Source organism: Arachis duranensis, chromosome 8, assembly GCF_000817695.3.
Source record: "Arachis duranensis cultivar V14167 chromosome 8, aradu.V14167.gnm2.J7QH, whole genome shotgun sequence".
Taxonomy (NCBI): domain Eukaryota; kingdom Viridiplantae; phylum Streptophyta; class Magnoliopsida; order Fabales; family Fabaceae; genus Arachis; species Arachis duranensis.
The window spans coordinates 25,804,049-25,824,700 of record NC_029779.3 but is presented as its reverse complement, the minus strand read 5'-3'; the positions used below and the strand labels follow the sequence as shown (position 1 = coordinate 25,824,700).

At 33.2% G+C, this 20,652-nt stretch overlaps 3 protein-coding genes across 4 annotated transcripts; 1 reads left to right on the top strand and 2 right to left on the bottom strand.

Moving 5' to 3' along the window:
• Window positions 1–1,352: 1,352 nt before the first annotated feature.
• On the bottom strand, window positions 1,353–4,918 carry LOC107461620 (ras-related protein RABE1c). 2 transcript variants are annotated; one of them, XM_016080149.3, is made up of 9 exons: window positions 4,754–4,918; window positions 4,318–4,434; window positions 3,344–3,416; window positions 3,148–3,248; window positions 2,727–2,792; window positions 2,535–2,632; window positions 2,011–2,073; window positions 1,848–1,940; window positions 1,353–1,742 (listed from the first exon to the last, which is right to left on the bottom strand). In XM_016080149.3, the coding sequence occupies exons 2-9, from the start codon at window positions 4,388–4,390 to the stop codon at window positions 1,662–1,664; spliced, it is 648 nt and encodes a 215-aa protein (XP_015935635.1). In that variant the 5' UTR covers window positions 4,391–4,434; window positions 4,754–4,918; the 3' UTR covers window positions 1,353–1,661. The 2 variants fall into 2 exon arrangements, with proteins under 2 accessions (XP_015935635.1, XP_015935632.1); XM_016080146.3 differs by lacking the exon at window positions 4,754–4,918 and adding an exon at window positions 4,510–4,706.
• Window positions 4,919–6,066: 1,148 nt separating this feature from the next.
• On the top strand, window positions 6,067–7,092 carry LOC107461623 (organelle RRM domain-containing protein 6, chloroplastic-like). Its single transcript, XM_016080152.3, has 4 exons — window positions 6,067–6,238; window positions 6,318–6,386; window positions 6,461–6,567; window positions 6,797–7,092. The coding sequence occupies exons 1-4, from the start codon at window positions 6,202–6,204 to the stop codon at window positions 6,845–6,847; spliced, it is 264 nt and encodes an 87-aa protein (XP_015935638.1). The 5' UTR covers window positions 6,067–6,201; the 3' UTR covers window positions 6,848–7,092.
• Window positions 7,093–7,111: 19 nt separating this feature from the next.
• LOC107461622 (histone H2A) lies at window positions 7,112–7,916 on the bottom strand. The gene is made up of 2 exons (XM_016080151.3): window positions 7,619–7,916; window positions 7,112–7,529 (listed from the first exon to the last, which is right to left on the bottom strand). The coding sequence occupies exons 1-2, from the start codon at window positions 7,826–7,828 to the stop codon at window positions 7,287–7,289; spliced, it is 453 nt and encodes a 150-aa protein (XP_015935637.1). The 5' UTR covers window positions 7,829–7,916; the 3' UTR covers window positions 7,112–7,286.
• Window positions 7,917–20,652: the final 12,736 nt, after the last annotated feature.

The window sequence follows — 20,652 nt, the reverse complement described above, 5'->3', positions numbered from 1 at the left end:
GGTTCTGCAAATATCAATAATTACTTATGGTAAATTAATTCTATAAATACAAAACTCTTAATATTTATTAAGTACGTCGTTATTCACTATAAATATCATTCCCATCATTTAATATTTATTCTGATTTGAATGTTGAAGTATATTTGTAGGTGTTCATCGCAGCCACTATTTTTAAGAAATCGACGTATATTTCATCCCATCTAAAAAAAAGTAAATCCAAACATTAGGTGAGACTAGCTATATCTTAGAGTCAGTTCTCTATACAAAAACAATACCAAATATTTTCGTTTTCTTTTATTTACTGCATATATTGTTGGTGGTTATTCATATGCCATTTATGATTTAACATATCTATTTTGTAATTTTTGATCTGATAATTCATTTTAACTATCCAAAAGTTGATTTTATCTTTATTGCATATATATAAAATTTTGATATACTATTGTTAAAGCATATTCATACCTATGCATTAAATTACGTAACAATACATTAGTAAAAATAATTATTTTCTATATTTTATATTGTGAGTACATTTTTAGAAAATATACACACATGTCAAGCTTAATATTGCGAGCTATAAAAGCAATAAGCGTACAAAAATGCTAAAAGACAAGTAAAATTTATTTTGTCAGTAATTAATTAACAATATTTAAAAGTGGAGACCAGAAAAAACAAATTCTGCTGCCTGCAACTTTTCTCTAAACGTATACATCACGGGCTTAATAATTTTTTATTTAATCGATTCTCTATAACTAAGCCAGCCTGCATAGCAATTAGAGGACATTCAATCTGTAACTTCATTGTCCAGGCGACTACATGAATGAACTTACAGATCAATAAGCCAGCTCAAATTAGTAGGCTAAAGTTAGTTTCTCCAGTTATAAAAGGAGCAATTTAGTTCCCAAGATTTATCACTAAACACTAACCCAATAAAATTCAGGAAACGAATAAGATAAGTAATTATTATGTTTACGATGTAAATACAATAATAATAGCAATTAAACTTAAAACTTCAGAAAAGGATACGATATCACGAATTCACGATAATAGTGTATAAGCATTGTGAATAGTTAAATTGACACAATTTAGTTAATAGATTTTTGTGGAGATCGTGAACTTTCTTCCATGTCGAATCTCTTCGGGTTGTCGAATGAAATTTTAGAAGTTATACAATCTCTTACAATGTTATTTTCCTGAAATAGCTTTTGAATTTAAAGAGTACTCCCCCTCAGTTTTAAGTAATAGTTTATGCATGATTTTCACCATAACAAAAATTCGGCAGAGTAGATATGTGTCTGAAGAAAAAGTTAAAGAAATAAAAAGGAAGACGACAAGAAAACATCCACTTCATCTGAACTAGAACAAGAAATTAGTTAATTTTTTCAAACTAAATTAGGTCAACATAGTCTCAAATCTTAAAGAATGTCAGTGCAATTAACCACTCAAGAAAAAAATAAAAATAAAAAATAATGATCAATTATCATGTCCCAGCCAAACAACTTAAGGAGCAATTACACAAACACATATCTAACTTTGGATTAATATAACTTCTTAACAAGTTGGAAACTATGAAAGAATGACCATAGGAGGCGCAAGACATGAATCATCGCGTCATACAAATATTTTCACTCTTCTTGTTCTAGGATGATAGTGTTCTCTGTTCAACCACAGCACGCCGACTTTGGTGCCGCCTGCCCTGCCCCTGCTGCCTGATCTTGTTGGTTGATTTTGATTCCAGAAGGCTGTAACAAAAATACATCTTTAGATATTCAGCTTTCTTGAGAGTGTTATTCAAACACAAGCCTATCCTTGTATTCAAGGGAAGGGAAGTTCAACTGTTCAAATACCTCAGCCTTAGAGTCAGTGTCAGCAAGCCTTTGTTTTATATCTCTTGCGATTGAGAAGAAAACTTCCTCCACGTTTAGATTTGTCTTTGCACTCTGCGATAACAACAACATCAATAACATCAGGAAGTATCAACATTCTCAAGTATACATCAGTTTCACTTACAGTCTCAAAGAATTTGATTCCATACTCATCAGCTAGTGCTTGGCCCTTTGCAGTAGGCACAGCCTAAAAAACGAAAGGCAAAAGTATGATCATAATAGCAAAATTCTCAAATCTGATATACATATGTATGAAAGAGATATAGAGGATCCTATACGTTACGTATTCCATTATTCACATCAAAGGAACTCATCCCTGGACACACCTTGCCCAAAAAACCCAAAAACAAACTGTTTCATTCACAAGAATCTCCTCAACATGGCTTCTCAATGGATATTGAGTTAAAGAATTAAAAAAACTAGCTTCAACTGAAAGTGGTTAAGAAAGCACTTTGCAATGCGCATGGTGCAGGTGCAATGTGCAACCAAGAGTAGAACTTGCATAATTATAAAAGTTGCATGACAATAACAGCTACTTTCATAATCTTGTTTAGAATTAAATCTGCACCAAATTTGTTAGGTCCTATATACGTTCTTTCTTTTCTTTTTACCCCCCATAAAAGAGAAAACTCCAGTAAATTTGCATACCCTTTTGCTTTCATCCATGTCAGCTTTGTTCCCCACCAGTATTTTGTTAACATTGTCTGAAGCATGTTGCTCAATATTTCGAATCCAATTCCTGATATCTGAAATTAGCATCAAGTGGGTGAATACCAGATGATAAGGCTTTCAAGGGAAAAGCACATATATCAAAGCTGAGTCAACAGATGGGAAGTTTACTGTTAAATGATGATTCATCTGTAACATCATAGACTAGCAATATGCCCATCGCACCACGATAGTAAGCTGATACAGGGAAGGTAAAAAAGGGTAAAGATGAATGGCAAAAAAGAAAAAAGGAAACAATTTCACTGCCAATGGAATTTACAAAGCCATGAATAAAGAAAGATTTTATTCTTAGACTATCAGTGAGAAAGTACAATGCAACTGATAAACACTAAATATATATATCAGTACTTAATTCCTCTTCCCTACATATACATTAATCTCTATTTTTCTCAGACCATATGTCCTCTATCTTTCAATCTTACATCAAGAAGTTCCCTGAAAGGAAGAACCTCATTCTAGCATCGCCATTTGTGTCTCCCATACAAGTAACAAAAGGCAATAATAGTGTCTACATAACGATTATAAACTTTACCAGTTGTAATTGTTCGGAACCGTTCCTGACCAGCAGTATCCCAAATTTGGAGCTTGATCCGCTTGCCATCCAGCTCAATGGTTCTTATCTTAAAATCAATGCTGCATCACGAGGATGGGCCATGTGATGTTGGTAAAACTCATGGAAATTGGAAAATAAAATTCTGTAGTTCAATTCCTAAATAATGAGAACTAACCCTATGGTTGTGATGAAACTAGTTGTGAAAGAACCATCTGAGAAACGCAGAAGAATGCAACTCTTTCCAACACCTACAAATAAGAATAAATGAAAAGTTTGTGGCAAAATAAGGAATCCACATGTCAAAGTGCGCATTTACCCTCCCGCAGTTTCACAATAATTCTTCTGTTTTAAGTCTACTGCAATACTCTATCCCTCCTATAGAGAACGTTAACAACTTAATAACATAGGGTTATCATTAAAGGAACTATAACATCTATCTTGGGTTATATCAAAAGCACAGAGAAAGGCCATTTATTCAGAGATTATGCAAGAAAACGCATCTACCAAAAGCATCCATATCACTTGAGACCTAATTTGACAAGTGGTGTGTTTAAATTTAAAACCCCAATGTTTGAGAAGCTTAATTTATAATTTATAAGAGTGAATACTTGAATTGGACATAAAAAACCAGTCCTCTAAAAAACCCTTTACATGAATTTGGCCCTTGGTCCTCCCTATTAATTAATCATCCCTTTTAACAGCAAATTGCAATCTATATATTTCAAACATTGAGGGATGAATTTGATATCAAAAACCTTTGGAGAACTAACTTGATATTGCAGATATTCTTTATTATTTAAGAGTGCTTTTACTCTAATACTAATATAGCAAGAAGAAATCGCACAACATTATCAGGATAAGTCAGAAGGAATCTGTATCATACTAACATAACCAATGATTCAAAAGCTCGAACACTAGATCAGGGAAAGATTAAACCAAGTTGAAAACTGAAAAGTACATACATTTTTACCACAAAATCCAAAAATAAAGCCTAGTCTAATAATTACAGAAAGAAATTAGCGACATTTTAGCTAAAACGGGATCATAACGTTATGTTGTGTAATTGTGTAGGAAAAATTAAAACGAACATGTCGAAGGCATTTCCGAGAAAAAACGAGAGATGAAAAAGGCGGAAGAGGATGCACATACCACTGTCGCCGATCAAGAGAAGCTTTATGAGGTAATCGTAATCGGCACGAGCCCTTGCCGGTGGAGCAGCCATCAACTCTTTCAATCAATCCACCAAATTATGTCTGGAATCCCTTTCTGCATATGAATTAGTTTTCATGTAAATTCCTCAACTCAAAGAATAATAAAACGAAATGCAAGAGAAGAAGATACCAGATCCGAAGTGAGAAGAAGAAGAAATCAGGATAGAAAAGGGGATCTCCAAAGTTCAAAACTCTGAAGGACCGCAGCGCCCAGATTTAGAGATAAAAATTAAAAAGGGACACTGCTTAGTTATTTTGATGTTTTTAAAAATGAAAATGAAAATATTTTACACGATAATAAAATAAAATAAAATCTAAGAAAAATTGTGATTGACCAGAAGCGAAGTAACACCCTGGAGTTTATTATTTACAACCTTCAAGTTGGAAGCTACCCCGACTATGGTGGTTGGCTAAAGTGCGCACTTGTTGTATATATGCCTTATTAGGTGCGCATGCTAGCATACCATACCAAAAATCAATTATTGTTATTATTATTATTTGGTAACAGCAAGCACATTCAATACAGCAAAGCCAAAAAGAAATAATATAGCAGCCAAGGTTACCACTTACCAAATTGAAATAATTCCAACAAACATCAAAGGCTGTCTATATACTCCGTTTAGCTCGGAAATAGTCAAATTATTAAAAAAAGATAAAAAAGAAAAAAGAATTCAACCATAAAGTTGTTGGGTACATGTGGCGTTTGATGACTGGGAGTTTTTTCTGTGCCTTGACATTGCCAGCTAGCTTTGAATATTTCTTAGTCATAGAGGCTAGAACCGTTAATTAACTGTCAATGCCTTTCATTACTTTAGTAATTCATTGTTCCTAAATAATTGTTATGGAGAACCATATTAAATCACATGATGATAAATTGATAATGAATTCAATGATTATTTGAGTTGAAAGATATATCAGCAAATTCTTTCACTTTAAAAATGGAGCAGATAATACAACTAATAATACAGGTATAGCCGGATTGGATAGTGTGGCAGTTGTAGCCACCATTTACAGTTTAGATTAATGCTGTGATTAAACATTGATTAAAAGGAATATGTTTATCGATTTATGAGACTGAGTTTTTTTTTTTCTGATTTTTATTCATTCACAACAACCTTGAATCTAAACCACATAACCCAGAGAAATGGATACAAAAATGAGTAGATGAGTGAGGTCAAACGTAGGAAACATTCTTTGCCCAGACAAGGACCTAGTCTAGTTTGAGACCAATTACTTTTCTTTCACTTGAAGCATACGAAGAATTGGACAAAAATAAATAACTACCTCTTCTTTTTAGAACACACAAATTATACTTGCTATTATTTTTTCGGATTTATTTGTCTTCTGCACATATTAAGATTATAAGTTAAAAAGTTTTTATTAGAAATATAAAAAATTTACATATATACTTATTTTATATTTATTTAAAAAAATTAAAAACTTTATTAACTTTAAATTTAGAAAAAATATAGGTAAATAACAATATTGTTGAACAATGTGAATAATAGAATAAAAAAAATAAATTAATTCTAAATTTAATTAATGATATAAATAATTAATATCTAATAATAATTAAATTTAAGATCCATCGTGTATATTGGTCAAAAAAATTGTTGGTTACTTAACCTAACCTTTGAATTTATTATGTGTCATCATCCTAAGAGCACATACTAGTTAATCCGTAATACTAACACTTGCGCATTTATGACTTTCTCATATAAAATCTATTCTTAACTTGTCGAGCCAAAAATACCGTGAAAACCCGAAAAAAAGTATTCATTTTTGTGGCAAACTTGGAAGCACTGGAAACTGAAAAGTAGAGATGGCTCAAAGAATAGGGACGAAGTTGTTCGTGAGCAGTTTGGTTTCTTCTCTCTTTCACCCAATTTCCTATGATAATCTTAATAAACAAAGCTTTGACCATATTTGATTTTGCAGGATTATCGTTTTACACAACCAAAGACCAGTTGAAGAACTTGTTTTCTCCTTTCGGACAAGTTACCGAAGGTGTGTGTCCTCTACTCTCTTGCTCGCCATTTTTCTCTACCAGTCTCATCTTACATAGTAATGTGATGTTGCAGTGAATCTGGTGATGGATTCCAAAACTGGAAGGACCAAAGGATTTGGTTTTGTTTCCTACCAATCTGAAAACGAAGCACTCAAGGCTATCAAAGCCATGAATGGCCGGGTAATTCATTCCCTCTTCAAATCTTAACCAATTCATCTTCTTGTCTATATCACTTTGCACCCACACTGTTTGCTTAAATGCCGCACTGAATGGACATTAGACATCAATACAACATTTATGTTTAACTCCAAAGTACTTCTATTTTTTCTTTAACTTTGTTATACTATTTTGCTATATATATGATTTTAACTAATTCACCTACTTTGTGTTAAATTTCTTCATGGTGCAGATAATTGCAGGAAGGCTTATTTTCGTTGAACCTGCTAAAGACACTAGATGATCCTGGCATGTTAGAGGCTTGTTTTACATCTTGTTATACATTACTCAGATAATCCTTTTGCATCAGATAGCTTTTAGACTCAACTTGTTTCTCAAGAATACGTGAATTTTCTAATTCAAATACCATAATACGCAAAGTGGAGCTAAATATTCAAAATTTGCTTTGGCGGAAACATAAAACCACGAAGAATTTTCAGCCCTTTAAGCAAAAAGAGAACAAGACGCGAAAATATTAACATTAGGCAATTGGAAACAAAAAGAAATATGGCAAACTAATAAACTTGGATGTTTCTATTGATTGGCTAAAAATGCTAAAACATAAGACACAAACATAACAATTACATAAATGTTGTCCCAAAATCCAAACCCATCACGATCTTTCCCGTTACAAGTTATATATTAAGGAGCTAACACGCACATATTGACACTAAACACCCAAATCAAGCTTTCTTCGGAGACTTAGTGGCCTTGGAGGGTGACTTTTTTTCCTTGGGAGCTTTCTCAGCGGTCTTCTTAGGCAACAAAACAGGGTTAATGTTGGGAAGAACACCACCGTGTGCAATGGTAACACCAGCAAGCAATTTCCCCAATTCTTCATCGTTCCTCACTGCCAAAAGAACATGCCTTGGAATAATCCTGTTCTTCTTGTTGTCCCTCGCAGCATTTCCAGCCAATTCCAACACCTAAAAATGAAGAAACAAGCACATTTCAATATTAAAATTTAAAACTTTAAAATAACGAAAGAAAAATAAAAGTTAGGGTTTTATTTTACCTCAGCTGCTAGATACTCCAATACGGCAGCAAGGTAGACAGGGGCACCGGTTCCAACACGTTGGGAGTACCTTCCTTTCTTCAAGTAACGTCCGATTCTTCCAACGGGGAACTGGAGACCGGCTTTGACGGAGCGGGAAACTGGCTTCTTCTTTGGGCCGCCTCCTTTCCTACCACCGGCACCCTTCTTCACTTTCGATGCAGCGTCCATTGCAGATTCTTTGCGGAGAAAGAGAGAGAGATTGTGAGAAAATGAGAACGAGAGTTGTGTGTTTGAGTGTTTTGAGCGGTGAAGGAATGGTGATAGGCGGGTTTTATTGAGCCTCGTTGACACTGACGAATTTGAGGATGTGGCAATCGGTGGAAAGTGACCGTTCGATTCGATATTATCTACGGTTCAAGATTCTTTCTATGGCGATCCGTGCGCTTTCAAATCAACCAATGGGACCTCGACACTGTGCGAATCCCCCTCGAAATTTTTTCTTTTGGATTTGGGCTCTTTCTCTCCTTTTTCAAATTTCTGTACTTGACCGCGTCAAAAAATTTCAAAAGTGGGAAACCTAAAAATTGTAGATTTTAAATTTTAAACTAAAATTAGTAACACATTTTCATCAATTCATGCATTTGGCAGGAGAGATATTCACGGTTTGAATTGATTTAGATTTGGGGTAGAATGAAATCGAACCATTTAAATTTTAACTAGTATAAATTAGTTCTGATTTGAGATTATTTATGAGTGAACCTAAACCAATTAAATTTGAGTTAGATTGTTTGAATAATTGGGTATTTGCTTAAAAATAAAATTCATAAAATATTTGAAAGAAATTAAAAATTTTTTAAATATTATAAATATGTATATATTATTATATTTTATTTATTTTTTAAAATTAATATTAAACAAATCAAGTTGGTTTGAGTTCTACCATCTCAGAATTAATATTAGAGAAAATAAAAGAAAGTTGTAAAAATTGACAGAGTATAACTAGTATTTATAGAAAAAAATTAACTTGGGTTGGTTTACTGGTTTACTTGCTAGTTTGCTTAAGTAAGTGTCGGAGTTCGAATTCTATCTTATGTATATAATAATTTATTGGCTAGTAACAAACTGTTAAATAAAACTCAAAAATGCGATAGATTAATTTTTGACCTATCGAACTCAAAAATAACACACAAAAAAATATTTATAGAAAATAATAAAATTTACCATTATTAAAAATATCTACTACTGCTTTTAATTTATTTAAATGTTTTTTTAAAGTACGATAACACTTATAAATTTGTATATTATTTCTAGTCCCCCTTATAACGACTTTCTTACCTCGTAAAATGAGTAGGGACTCCAAATATTGTTACTCCAATGTATAAAATAAGTCTCAATTTCAATTGTGTCATAACAATAATTCAATTTTTCTACCACTCTGGGAGCTGTTATGTGATAGGGTTTTCTAAAGAAGCCTTTGTCTTCGCCAACTAGTGTATTTTGCGTTTTTGTTAGACATAAAAATATTAATAAAAAACACAATTTATTTTTTAATTTTTTAATTATATTTTTTTATTATTGTATTTTTTTCTAAAATTTGTATATAAAAACAAATAAGAATAAATTCAATTTTGATTATTTGCTTTTTTTACGATTAATTTATCACTACACAAAATAAAATTACACAAATTTTTGTATTTTTATTTTTTTATATTAATTTTAGTATCTGTCTTATTTAGGAATAGGTTTTTTTGTGGGGCACGGCAGGTTTATTGCGAACCCATTCCTATCCACTTTGATATAATAATAATAAACATGAAAATACATTAAAAAATGATAAAAAAAAATTAAAATTCAAACACATACTCATAAAAATATATAATTACTAGAGAAAGAATAAAATACCAACTCGATCTGTATCCATTTGTCCAAATAACAACGCGACTCTTAATAATAAAAAAAAATCGATCAACTTCGACCCTTGATTTTGTGCTCCGTCTATCACATGGTCCTTGTATCACTTTTGCCGTCAATTAATAATGAAATTTGATGATGTGTCTCATTAAGCTACTGAGGTGGAAAATTAAGATAGTGAAGTGGATATTAGATGTCCATATGGGTTGTTAGAAAAGACATGGGTCTATCTGGCATGTTCCATGTGTGTACAAATGACATTATTTTGCTATTTCCAGAAAACGTTATTAAATGATTATAGCCATCTCTTCCTTTGTTTTATGATGTTGTAGCCATGACTAAGATGGGGATGAGGTTAAAAAACTTTGTTCATAGATGACTCACAATAAATGCTATCAGATCAGTCTATTCACAAAGCATCAAACTAGTCAACAGAAAAAATAATGAATACCAATTAATTCACCTAAGTCATTATCTCCCAATTAAAAATTTGCTCATCATTTGAAGATGAAGAGAATAATTGATCATGTTTACGGAAAAGATGCATTTCAACAAGGCTAGGAAGACATTTGAAATCACCTGTAATAAGTGTGGCTAAAAGGTCACTATTACAAAATTTGCTCCAATCCCCCTAAATATCCTAATTAAAAGCCTATGACCACGAAAAAAAGAAGAGCTAGCAAGAAAAATATTGCATGAGTGGATTCTATCAATACCACATAAGTATAATCACTTTAGAGTTTAATTTGTCCTATAAATAAGGTTTGGGATTTAAGTGTCACATTATGTTTTGGTTAATGATTTAATTATCTGTAAATAAAATGCTTAGGTGTTTAATTGATTATATATGAATAATGATTTATACAGGTTTAAGGAGTAGAAAAAAATAGTCAAGAGTACCAATTTTGCATTTACTACTATGAATTCAATGATGAATACGTTCATGATTATATCTGTTAAAGTTATGTTCATTCTATTTTTATTGCTCCCCAAACAAAGATTATAATCTGAATCACAATTAAATCATACTATTTTATTGTAACATCTAACTAAGTTTATGATATCTAAGCTAAGTTTATTGACTATCAACTTAAACCTTTCAGTCCCACAGGCCAATACAACGTCATAAGGGATGAAGCACTCAATTATTAGGTCACCATCTACATTCTCATTTGTTCCAGTTTTTGTGGTGCATCAGAATTCTATTACCATTGGCCCTTATTTAAGGCCTTTTACTCCATCTAACACATAACTTTCCACCAACATTGTATCTAATACTTTTGGTGAATATGCAGATAAACCAAGTAGACAAGGTAGAGAATAATTTATGAGACTGCATCAAGATTCTTCAAGTTCATCCCCACTTTCACACTCTTTGCGGGGTTCCAAACATGAAACAAAGAGAGAGATGATTAGAATTATCTAATAACATCTTTTAGGGGCAACAAATGATGTTATTTGTGCTCATATAAAACAGGACAAATAGGCTCCTATCTTTACTAATAAATCACGTGAGCACATCAACAAGTTTTATTACTCCTTGACGGCAAAAGTGACAGAGAGTTCATGTTGGCAGAGAAAGTATAGAGTTAGGAGTCGAAATGGATTTTTTTTTTTTATCAAGGGTCGCGTTGTCATTCGAACAAATAGACAGGACCATATTGATACTTTATTCCCAAACAAATTAACACAATACTCAATAAGACATTATTTTTTTAATATGTTGTTTGAACCTTAGTTCTTTTAATTATTGTTTTATAAATTTTAAAATTTAATTTTGTATATTAAATATTAAAGGTTATAAGGTGGGTACCCACAAGACTGCAAAGATAGATTAAGTTATAACAGCTCACGAATAGTGTTAGAACAATTTTGTTGTCTAAAAAAGACCGGATGAAATTGAATAGATTGAAAATCCGCTCTTACCTATTTTATTGTCATCCTTATTCGTAATATATCATGTTTGCTTATATGCAGTGATAAAAAATAAATGTTGGATAGCAAGAGGTTATTTTTTAAAATTGTTATTTATTTATTCATAATCTCATCCATTAATAACATATATCTATTTTTATTTTGGGTGTGCATCATGCTAGCAAAATATTTGCTGGCGGAGAGAAAGGAAAATGAGCACAAAAACTAAGGGTGCGTTTAGTTTGTATTTTTTATTTTTTATTTTTAATATTTTATGCGGACAAAATTTTATGAAAGAAAAAAAGAAAATAATAACATTCAATTTTCTATTTTCTCGTCTTATTTTCTCATTTTTTTTTTACAAAATTTTAAATACAAAAACAATAAAAATGCATACCAAACGATTCCAAAAATTTTGAGCAATGGGTTACCATATTATAAAGACTATGGATAAATTTAGAGATGGTTTTGTTTGGTGCACGAGAACTTTATTAATTAATTAGGTTTAAGTTTTAGCCGAAATGGATATTTAGCTCATGCAATTTTCTTTGATTATATTTTCAGACTCTGGTCTTACCTTGGGTGATGTCTGGCACCGTGGACAATCACATTTGGATGACGTATTGTTATGGTTATTAATGAAAAGGAGGAGGTGCATGAAAGGAGCGTCACAAATTGCAATTCTAAGTTGGTTACAAATACAGGACACGTAGCAATTGATCAGGATGAGTGGGGACTAAAGCGTAGTGTCAGAGAGAAGGTTATTAATAGGAGGTTGCAAAGATATGCTCTTTAGGTGTGATGTGGTAAATTCTATTCCCTTGTACTTGATGACAAATTTTATGAACCTTATATTCTTCTACTCTTTTCCTAACTACTCCCTTTCCTGATTGTTAAACATCTCCCTCCCTTCCCAGGTTCCTTGATGGATGTTCGCTGTGGCTGAGATGTAGCTGAACTTATATTCCTTAATTTCTTTATCACTTCATTTATTGTTATCACATTATTTAGTACTTGTCAATTTACTGTTCTATTGAACTTGCTATTACTTTTTCCTACATAATTGAATAAATATTTATTTATCAGTGAAATTTTCTACTGCAACACCCTTTCATTGGTGCTTTCATTAACCATATTTGTCGCGAACAACACGAGAATGAAAGGCATGGAGGCAGAATCTGCACAAATTTGTTGCGCTTTAATCTTCCATTACGCAACTGCTCCACAATCTGCACCGCTCTAGCTCTCCTTCTCATGAGTTCTCACATGGTGCGAGCTCAACCGGGGACCCGCTGTTTTGTGCAGGATTGCAACCCTGAAGGGTGAATGTCGATCTACCGAAATTTGATGGAAATGATGCCTTGGGTTGAATTTACTTTATGGATCAATATTTCGATTTCTTCTGAGTTCCCGATGAAGAACATGTGGGTTTAGCAGCTTCAAATGTCGGGATTGGCCATTCCAAGGTTTCAATTATCACAATGAGCGACACAGTTTCGTTCATGGACTCAACTCAAGAGGGCGATTGAGCTCGAGTTCGAACCTTCATTGTTCGAGTCTCCCAGGGAATTGCTCTTAAAGCTTCAACAACATGGAATAGAGAGTGAGTATTATTCCGAATCTGTTGCTTTAGCTAATCATACTCAGATGAACTACCTGATGCCCTTAGAGACTGTTTTATATGTGGATTCAGGCTATTCGAAGGGAAGTGAAAGCTCAGTGTCCTCCAAATTTGATGTGTGCTATGACTTTGGCGAAATTGTACGAGGATAAATTTATCACCGAACCACGTCACACTACAGGGTCGGCTACCCATCGCCCTCAGTTTGCTAACCAAGCTGTCGTTGCTACTCCGCGGCCTAATACACGCCAATCCTTTCCTCCACTCCTTCCTACACCACCACAACAGCCCCTACCAAACACTACCAGAAATTTCACTCGAAAACTTACTTCGACTGAAGTCCAAAGTAAAACAGAGAAAGGGTTATGATACCGGTGTGATGAGAAGTTCTCAGCGAGTCATCGTTGTACCAATCGGCACTTCATGTCATTACAGCTTGAATTGGGGGATGAGACGGTGCCCAGGGGGCCAACGGATACGTTTATGGATGAGACCGCAAACTTGTAGGTGTTGGATCAACATATCATTGAGCATATCCTATAATGTGATGCATGGTACTGAAGGCCCAGCCATGATTCGAATTAAAGCCTTTATCAATGGCTTAGAGGTCTAGACCTTACTTGATGGGGGTAGTTCCGATAGTTTTATTCAGCCCCGTATTGCCAATTTTTTGAACTTACTGGTGGAGCCTACACCAGGGTTCAAGATGGTGGTTAGTGATTTCAATGTTTTGCCAGTGGAAAGTCGCATTGGGACTTTAGAGATTGATCTATCCGGTTACATTATTACGATCCCTGATGTTTTTACTCTGTATGTGGTGGGAGGCGACTTGGTCATTGGAACTACATGGCTTAAGTCCTTGAGAGCCCATATAGTAAATTATGATGCAACTTTTTTGTGATTTATGTACAATGGACAACTTACCACTGTGCAGGGAATTAAACACCAGACTACAGGTTGTGCTCAATTCCATCACATTAAGCGGTTGATCAACACTATTGCTATAACTGAAATGTTTACTTTGGAATTGACGAAATTAATAGAGGAAAACCAATCACCCTTACGACTGCTAGCTTCTATGGACCCTAAGTTGATGCAGTTATTGACTAAGTATATTGATGTTTTTGCTAAACCTTCGGGCCTATCACTACAGCGGGCTCATAACTACTACATTCCCTTGGTTAAGGATGCAGAACCTGTGAAGGCGAGACCATATCGGTATCCTTATAGTCAAAAAACCCAAATTGAATTGATTGTACAGGAAATGCTTGACGAGGGGATTATTCAGCATAGCAAGAGTCCTTTTGCATCTCCAATTTTGCTGGTGCAAAAGAAATATGGGACATAGAGATTTTGTACTGACTACCGTGATTTGAACAATATTACGATCAAAGACGGTTTTCTAATTCCAACCATGGATGAATTGTTAGCCGAGCTGTTTGGTTCTTATATCTTTTCTAAGTTGGATCTTCGCTCTAGCTATCACCAAATATTGGTTAAACCTGAGGACCATTTCAAAATTGCTTTTCGAACTCATAAAGGCCTTTATGAGTGGCTTGTGATACCATTTGGTTTAACAAATGCGCTGGCCACGTTTCAAAGCCTCGTGAATGATGCGTTTCACCCGTATCTCAGGAAATTTGTGTTGGTATTTTTTTATGACATTTTAGTCTATAGCGCATCTTGGGAGCTACACTTTCAATAATTGGAAACTATTCTTCCGTGTTACAACAAGAGAAATTGTGCACAAAGTTATCTAGATGTTTGTTTAGTACTCATTAACTTGATTATTTGGGTCATACAATTTCGAGGGGTGGGGTTTACATAGAGACTGATAAAGTCCAGGCAGTCCTCAGCCGGAAGCAGCCACAAGACCTTAAGCAACGGCGATGGTTCTTAGGTCTTACCGGGTATTACCATTGTTTCATTGAAGGGTATGATACTCTTGCAACTTCGTTGACTGATATTCTCAAAAAGGATGCTTTTAATTGGAGTGCTCAAGCTGATTTGGCTTTTGAAAATCTCAAGAGAGCTATCTCTTCCAAACTAGTATTGGCTTTGCCAAATTTTGAGCTACCTTATGAAGTTGGGACTAATGCTTCTGGGTCTGGCGTGGGTGTGGTGTTGACACAGAACAAGCACCCCATTGCTTTCTTTTCTAAGAAATTATCAGCCACAATGCGTAACCAGTCAGCTTACACGCAGGAATTTTATACCATCACCGAGGCCATTGTGAAATTTTGCCATTATCTATTAGGGAAGTAATTCATCATTTGCCCAGATCAGCAGAGTCTTAAGGCGCTACTCAAGCAGAATCTACGTACTCCGAGCAACATAAGTGGCTGCACAAGCTGCTAGAATATGATTTCAAGATCCACTACAAGCTCGGAGTGGATAATGTTCCTACCAATGCCTTTTTCTAGATCATGTTTTGTTGCTTGGTCATCACCAAAGTCTGATTGGCTGCACCAGCTAAAAACTGAAATTGATCAGTATGCTAGCCTCAATGCCATTGTACAACAATGCATATAGGGTTCCTTGAATGATGCGAACTATGCTTTGAGAAATGAGATTCTCTTGTGGTGAGACCGGGTGGTGATTCCCCAAACTAGCAGCTTAATCAATTCAATTCTAAAGGAATATTATGACAATAAAGTGGAAAAGCACTTTGGTGTGGTGAAAACAATGGACCGAATCTGTGCGACCAATTATTGGCCTCACATGCAACGCCAAATACATAGCTATGTGTTATCGTGTACTACTTATCAGCAGGCGAAGGCTGAGACGAAGCTTTCTACGGGGTTGTTGCAGCCTCTTCCCATACCTATGAGAGTTTGGAAGGACATTTATATGAATTTTATTGTTGCTTTACCCCCCTCTGTTGGTTTTTGGTGATTATGGTGGTTGTAGACCGTTTAACAAAATTTGTTCACTTTATTTCACTCAAGCATTATTTTAGTAGCAAAACGGTTGCTGGGGTTTTCATAAAAAATGTGGTTAAACTGCATGGTTTTCCTGTTCCATCGTTTCAGATAGATATAAGGTCTTTGTTAATCGATTTTGGCAGCAACTTTTCAAGATACAAGGCACAAGTCTGGTGATGAGTTCTTCCTATCATCCTCAAACGGATGAAAAAGTGAAGTTGTGAATAAGACTTTGGAGATGTACTTACGTTGCTTCTGTTTTGACAACCCACAAAGATGGTTTGAGATGCTTCCATGGGTCCAGTTCTGGTACAACGCTAGCGTTTATAGCAATACTAAAATGTCGCCTTTTAAAACCTTGTATGGTCAGGACCTCCCAGCAGCTTGGTGCAGTATGAATTCTGCCAAGATGATGAGTAATCTTTACAAGATATGCTACAAGTTAGAGATCAACTCCTTGATCAGCTCAAGCTTAATCTCCCTTGCTCACAGTAGTTTATGAAGCACTTTGCTGATAAGCATTGAAGGCACTTGGAGTTGGAAGTGGGCAGTGACGAACCCATAAAATTTTAAAAGTGGGAACAAAAATATGTATGCTAAAATAAATTTTGTTGAATATTATTAATTATATCGAGATATAAAAATTAAAAAGAGTTAGTGAACGCTTTCATTCTTAAAATATTATTCATTATATATAATTTATAAAAAAAATATTTCCAAATTTTGGATTTAAAATATTTTAATTAAATCATAGAAAACTTGTTATCCTAACTAATTTTTTATTTATTTTTATACACATGTAATAATAAAGAATAAATCAATTAACACATTAACGTCTAATGATATACCAGTGTTTATAATTTAAAACTAAAATTATTTATAAATATAAAAAAAATTAAATCTGTATATAAAAAATAAGTTTATATAAAATAATAGAAACTTAATTTATAATTTTTTTCACGTTAGATGAAAGATTTTATGTATTTGTTTAACTATGTAATGTAATTAAAATATTTTTTATTATTATTTTTTAAAATAAAAAAATATATTTTAAATTTGTAAATTAATCGATTTATTTCAAAATTTTATATGCAATTACAAATAATAGAATAAAAGATAAAAAATGTAACATAGATGAATAAATTGAGAATAAAATAAAATATATAGAGTCATGAAAAGAATAAAAAATTAGATTAATACCTAAACTATAATTATTTGAATTAAAATTTGTAATTAAAAGTATCAAAAAGAAAAACAATAAAATTAAAAGATACAAAGAGAGTTATATAAAAAAAACATGGAGAATTTGAAATTTATTTTTTGATGAAGAGAAGTTAATAACTAGATAAAGAATAGAAAGGAAAGATTAAAATATGAAACAAAGAAGAGGGTTTAAGGGGATAAAAGAATGACGGCGCAAGAACTAAATTATTTTAGGTTAACTAATAGTCAAAATGATAGAAAGACAAAAAAGTAAATTTGAGGCTTTAGCCAATTGAATTTAGTTTATTTGTAGTAGGATCATTTAAAATTTAAAGTGGTGCAGATAATACGTTATATATAACTATAATTTTGTTTAAAAAAAATTGAAAATACAGTGGGGCAAGTTTCCCCTATTGTGGTTAGGGTCCGTGTTGGAAGTGGGGGACTTAGTCCTGGTCAAATTCCAACCTTATAGACAACATTCAACCGCTTTGCAGAAGAACCATAAACTTAGTATGAGTTACTTTGGCCCCTTTCAGATGAGTCACAAGTTCAGTCCAGTAACATATCGTTTGGCACTACCTGCAGAAGCTAGAATTCATTATGTTTTTCACATCTCCTCCTTAAAGTAATTTTGTGGTGAGCAGCGTAATTTTACTTGGCAATGCCACTTCACTCCACTGAAGTTGGTCCCATCATTGAACCTCACCAACTGTTAGCTAATAGAACGATCTTAAAGGATGAAAAAGAAGTGCAACAAATTTAGGTTCAGTGGAGACAAAACGCGGGTGCTAAGGTTACTTGGGAAGAAGCTGACAAATTTCAATATGTTTACCCCACTTTCAACCTTGAGTACAAGGTTGTGGTTGAAGAGGAAAGTAATATTATGGTTATTAATGAAAAGAAGAGTGCATGAAGGAAGCGTCACAAATTGCAATACTGAGTTAGTTATAAATATAGGACATGTAACAATTGATCAGGATGAATATGGACCAAGGCGTAGTGTCAGATAGAAGGCTATTAATAAGAGGTTGCAAGGATATACTCTTTAGGCGTGTTGTGGTAAATTCTCTTCCCTTATATCTGATGACAAATTCTCTGAATCTTCTATTCTTCTCCTTGCTATTCCCTTTTCTGACTCCCTTTTCTAATTGTTAAACCTCTTCCTCCCTTCTAAGATTCCTTGATGGATGCTTGCTGTGGCTGAGATCCAGCTGAACTTATATTTCTTAATTCCTTTATAACTTCATTTGTTGTTATCACATTATTTAATACTTATCAATTTACTGTTTCGTTAAATTTAATGTTACTTCTTCATACATAATTGAACAAATATTTTTTATTAGTGAAATTTTCTACTGTAACACTACACCCTTTCACGTGTACATTGTTGTACTAAAAGAGCTTAAACAAGAGCTTATGAACTATGATCTTAACAATCAAGTAGGGGTTGAATCTGGCTAATTATAGAGTGCTAATTCTGCAAAGATGCACACAGCTAGAGATGGTTATAAATAGTCATTAAAGAAGAAGCATTAATGGCCTACAAATGAAATTTGGCTTCAGTTGTGGCGCTCAAGTGTTCTAGAAAAAATTATCTCATATGATTTTGCTGGGGTGATGGAATAATCCCAATTGGAACTATAAATTATTTATCCTAAATTTTGTCCAAAATCTCAACAAATCTAGAAGAGTTTAGGAGTGGGTCTAAAGACGAGCAACTCAAACTTGCATTTCTAAGTTTGATGCGCAAAAACTTTAAGCAAATTGAATTTATTTTTTCAACTGGAATATAGTGGGTATGGAGAGATAGAAATAATGACATTTTTAATCAACATGATTCTTGGAGCAAAAAGAAGGTTATTATGCTCATTAAGCATGCCGTTCGTGATTTATTCCAATCCAATTCCTTTCAATAGAATCATATCATACCCTCTTTAATAATACCTGAAAACCTCCTCCTCCAAGTGCAACTAAAGTGACTTGTGATTCCAACTTATTGGAGGGCCATCAAGTTGTAGAATTTGTTGCTTAATTCAAAATAACATGGGTGATGGCTAATAGGTTTCTCAGGTAACATTCTAGTGGACAGTGACAAGTATTCTTTGTAATTTAAAAAAGACTTGTACTACGTGAAAATGTGAGAACAGAAAAAGAATTTGTGAAACTAATAGTTTAGAAGCCTTCTTATTGATCCAACAAGAGATCAATACAATGTCGACAGAAGACAATGATCTTCTTTTGAATATTAGATAGAGGTGGTAACATGTACCTACCCGCGGGTACCTAATCCGACCCCATCCGATCGGGTAGGGTTGTCAACCCGATCCGCAGCGGATAGGGTAAGGTGCGGGTTGAGTTCTCGTGCGGGTCGGGTAGGGTACGGGTTGAGCTTCAACTCTACCCGACCAACCCGCACCCTATATATGTATATGTTATATATTTATATAAAAATATGTTTCAAGTAAATGTTGAACCAAAAATCTCTCACTAAATATAAAAGATTCTTAGCCGCTAAAAGAATATCATTAAGTGATAATTTAATATATTTTTTAATATAAAATTTAGTTCTATTTTAAATTATTATAAAATTATATAATAATATTATATTTTTTTTGTAACCCGCAAGTAGGATTGGGTACCCGCAAGTTAAGAACGGGTAGAATTAGGGTTGGGATATTCTCAACCCGCAGATAGAGTAGGGTTAAATTTATATAAAAATCTTAACGCACGAATAAGGTTAAAGTTGGCTTCAAATCCTACCCTACCCTACTCATTGCTACCCCGATTATTAGGGAAGCTCTTCACCACAACTGGGCCGGACAGCTAACATTCCACTAATTCAATGATTAGCAATTGATATAGCTCATTGTTAAGTGGCTACGAAGAATAAACAATCATACCCAGAATGGCTTCAATCCTGGAATGCTTTTGAGGTTATAGATTATTTATAACTTTCGATTTGTTTGGTCTTCCTTTCTTTGTGTTATTTATTTATTTATTTGTTACTTTTAGGAAATAATTTTAGAAAAGTGCTAAAAAGTCAATATAATTTTATTATTTTTAGATTACAGTTAATTATTAATATTTAAAAATATAAATTAAAAATATATCATTAAATTATTAAATTAAAGAAATTAGACGGTTGTCTACAAATATTGACTAAAAATAATAAATTATACTCACAAACTAGTGCATTAATAATAATTTGGAAACATGTATTCACCAACTTAGATGATTATATTTATTATCAAAATCTATTAAAAAAATTGTTCACTACTTTTTTTTAGTTATTTATAGATGAAGTTGTATAAATATAAATGGTAGCAAATTAATTTGTTTAACATGAAATCTCTTAAAAGAGAATGATCAAATTGATTATTTTGTATTTTTTATTTATATATTACTGAAAATTACTGATGTATGAAGTAAAATTTATAATATAACAACGTTTTTAATATTACAATAGATTTTTAATA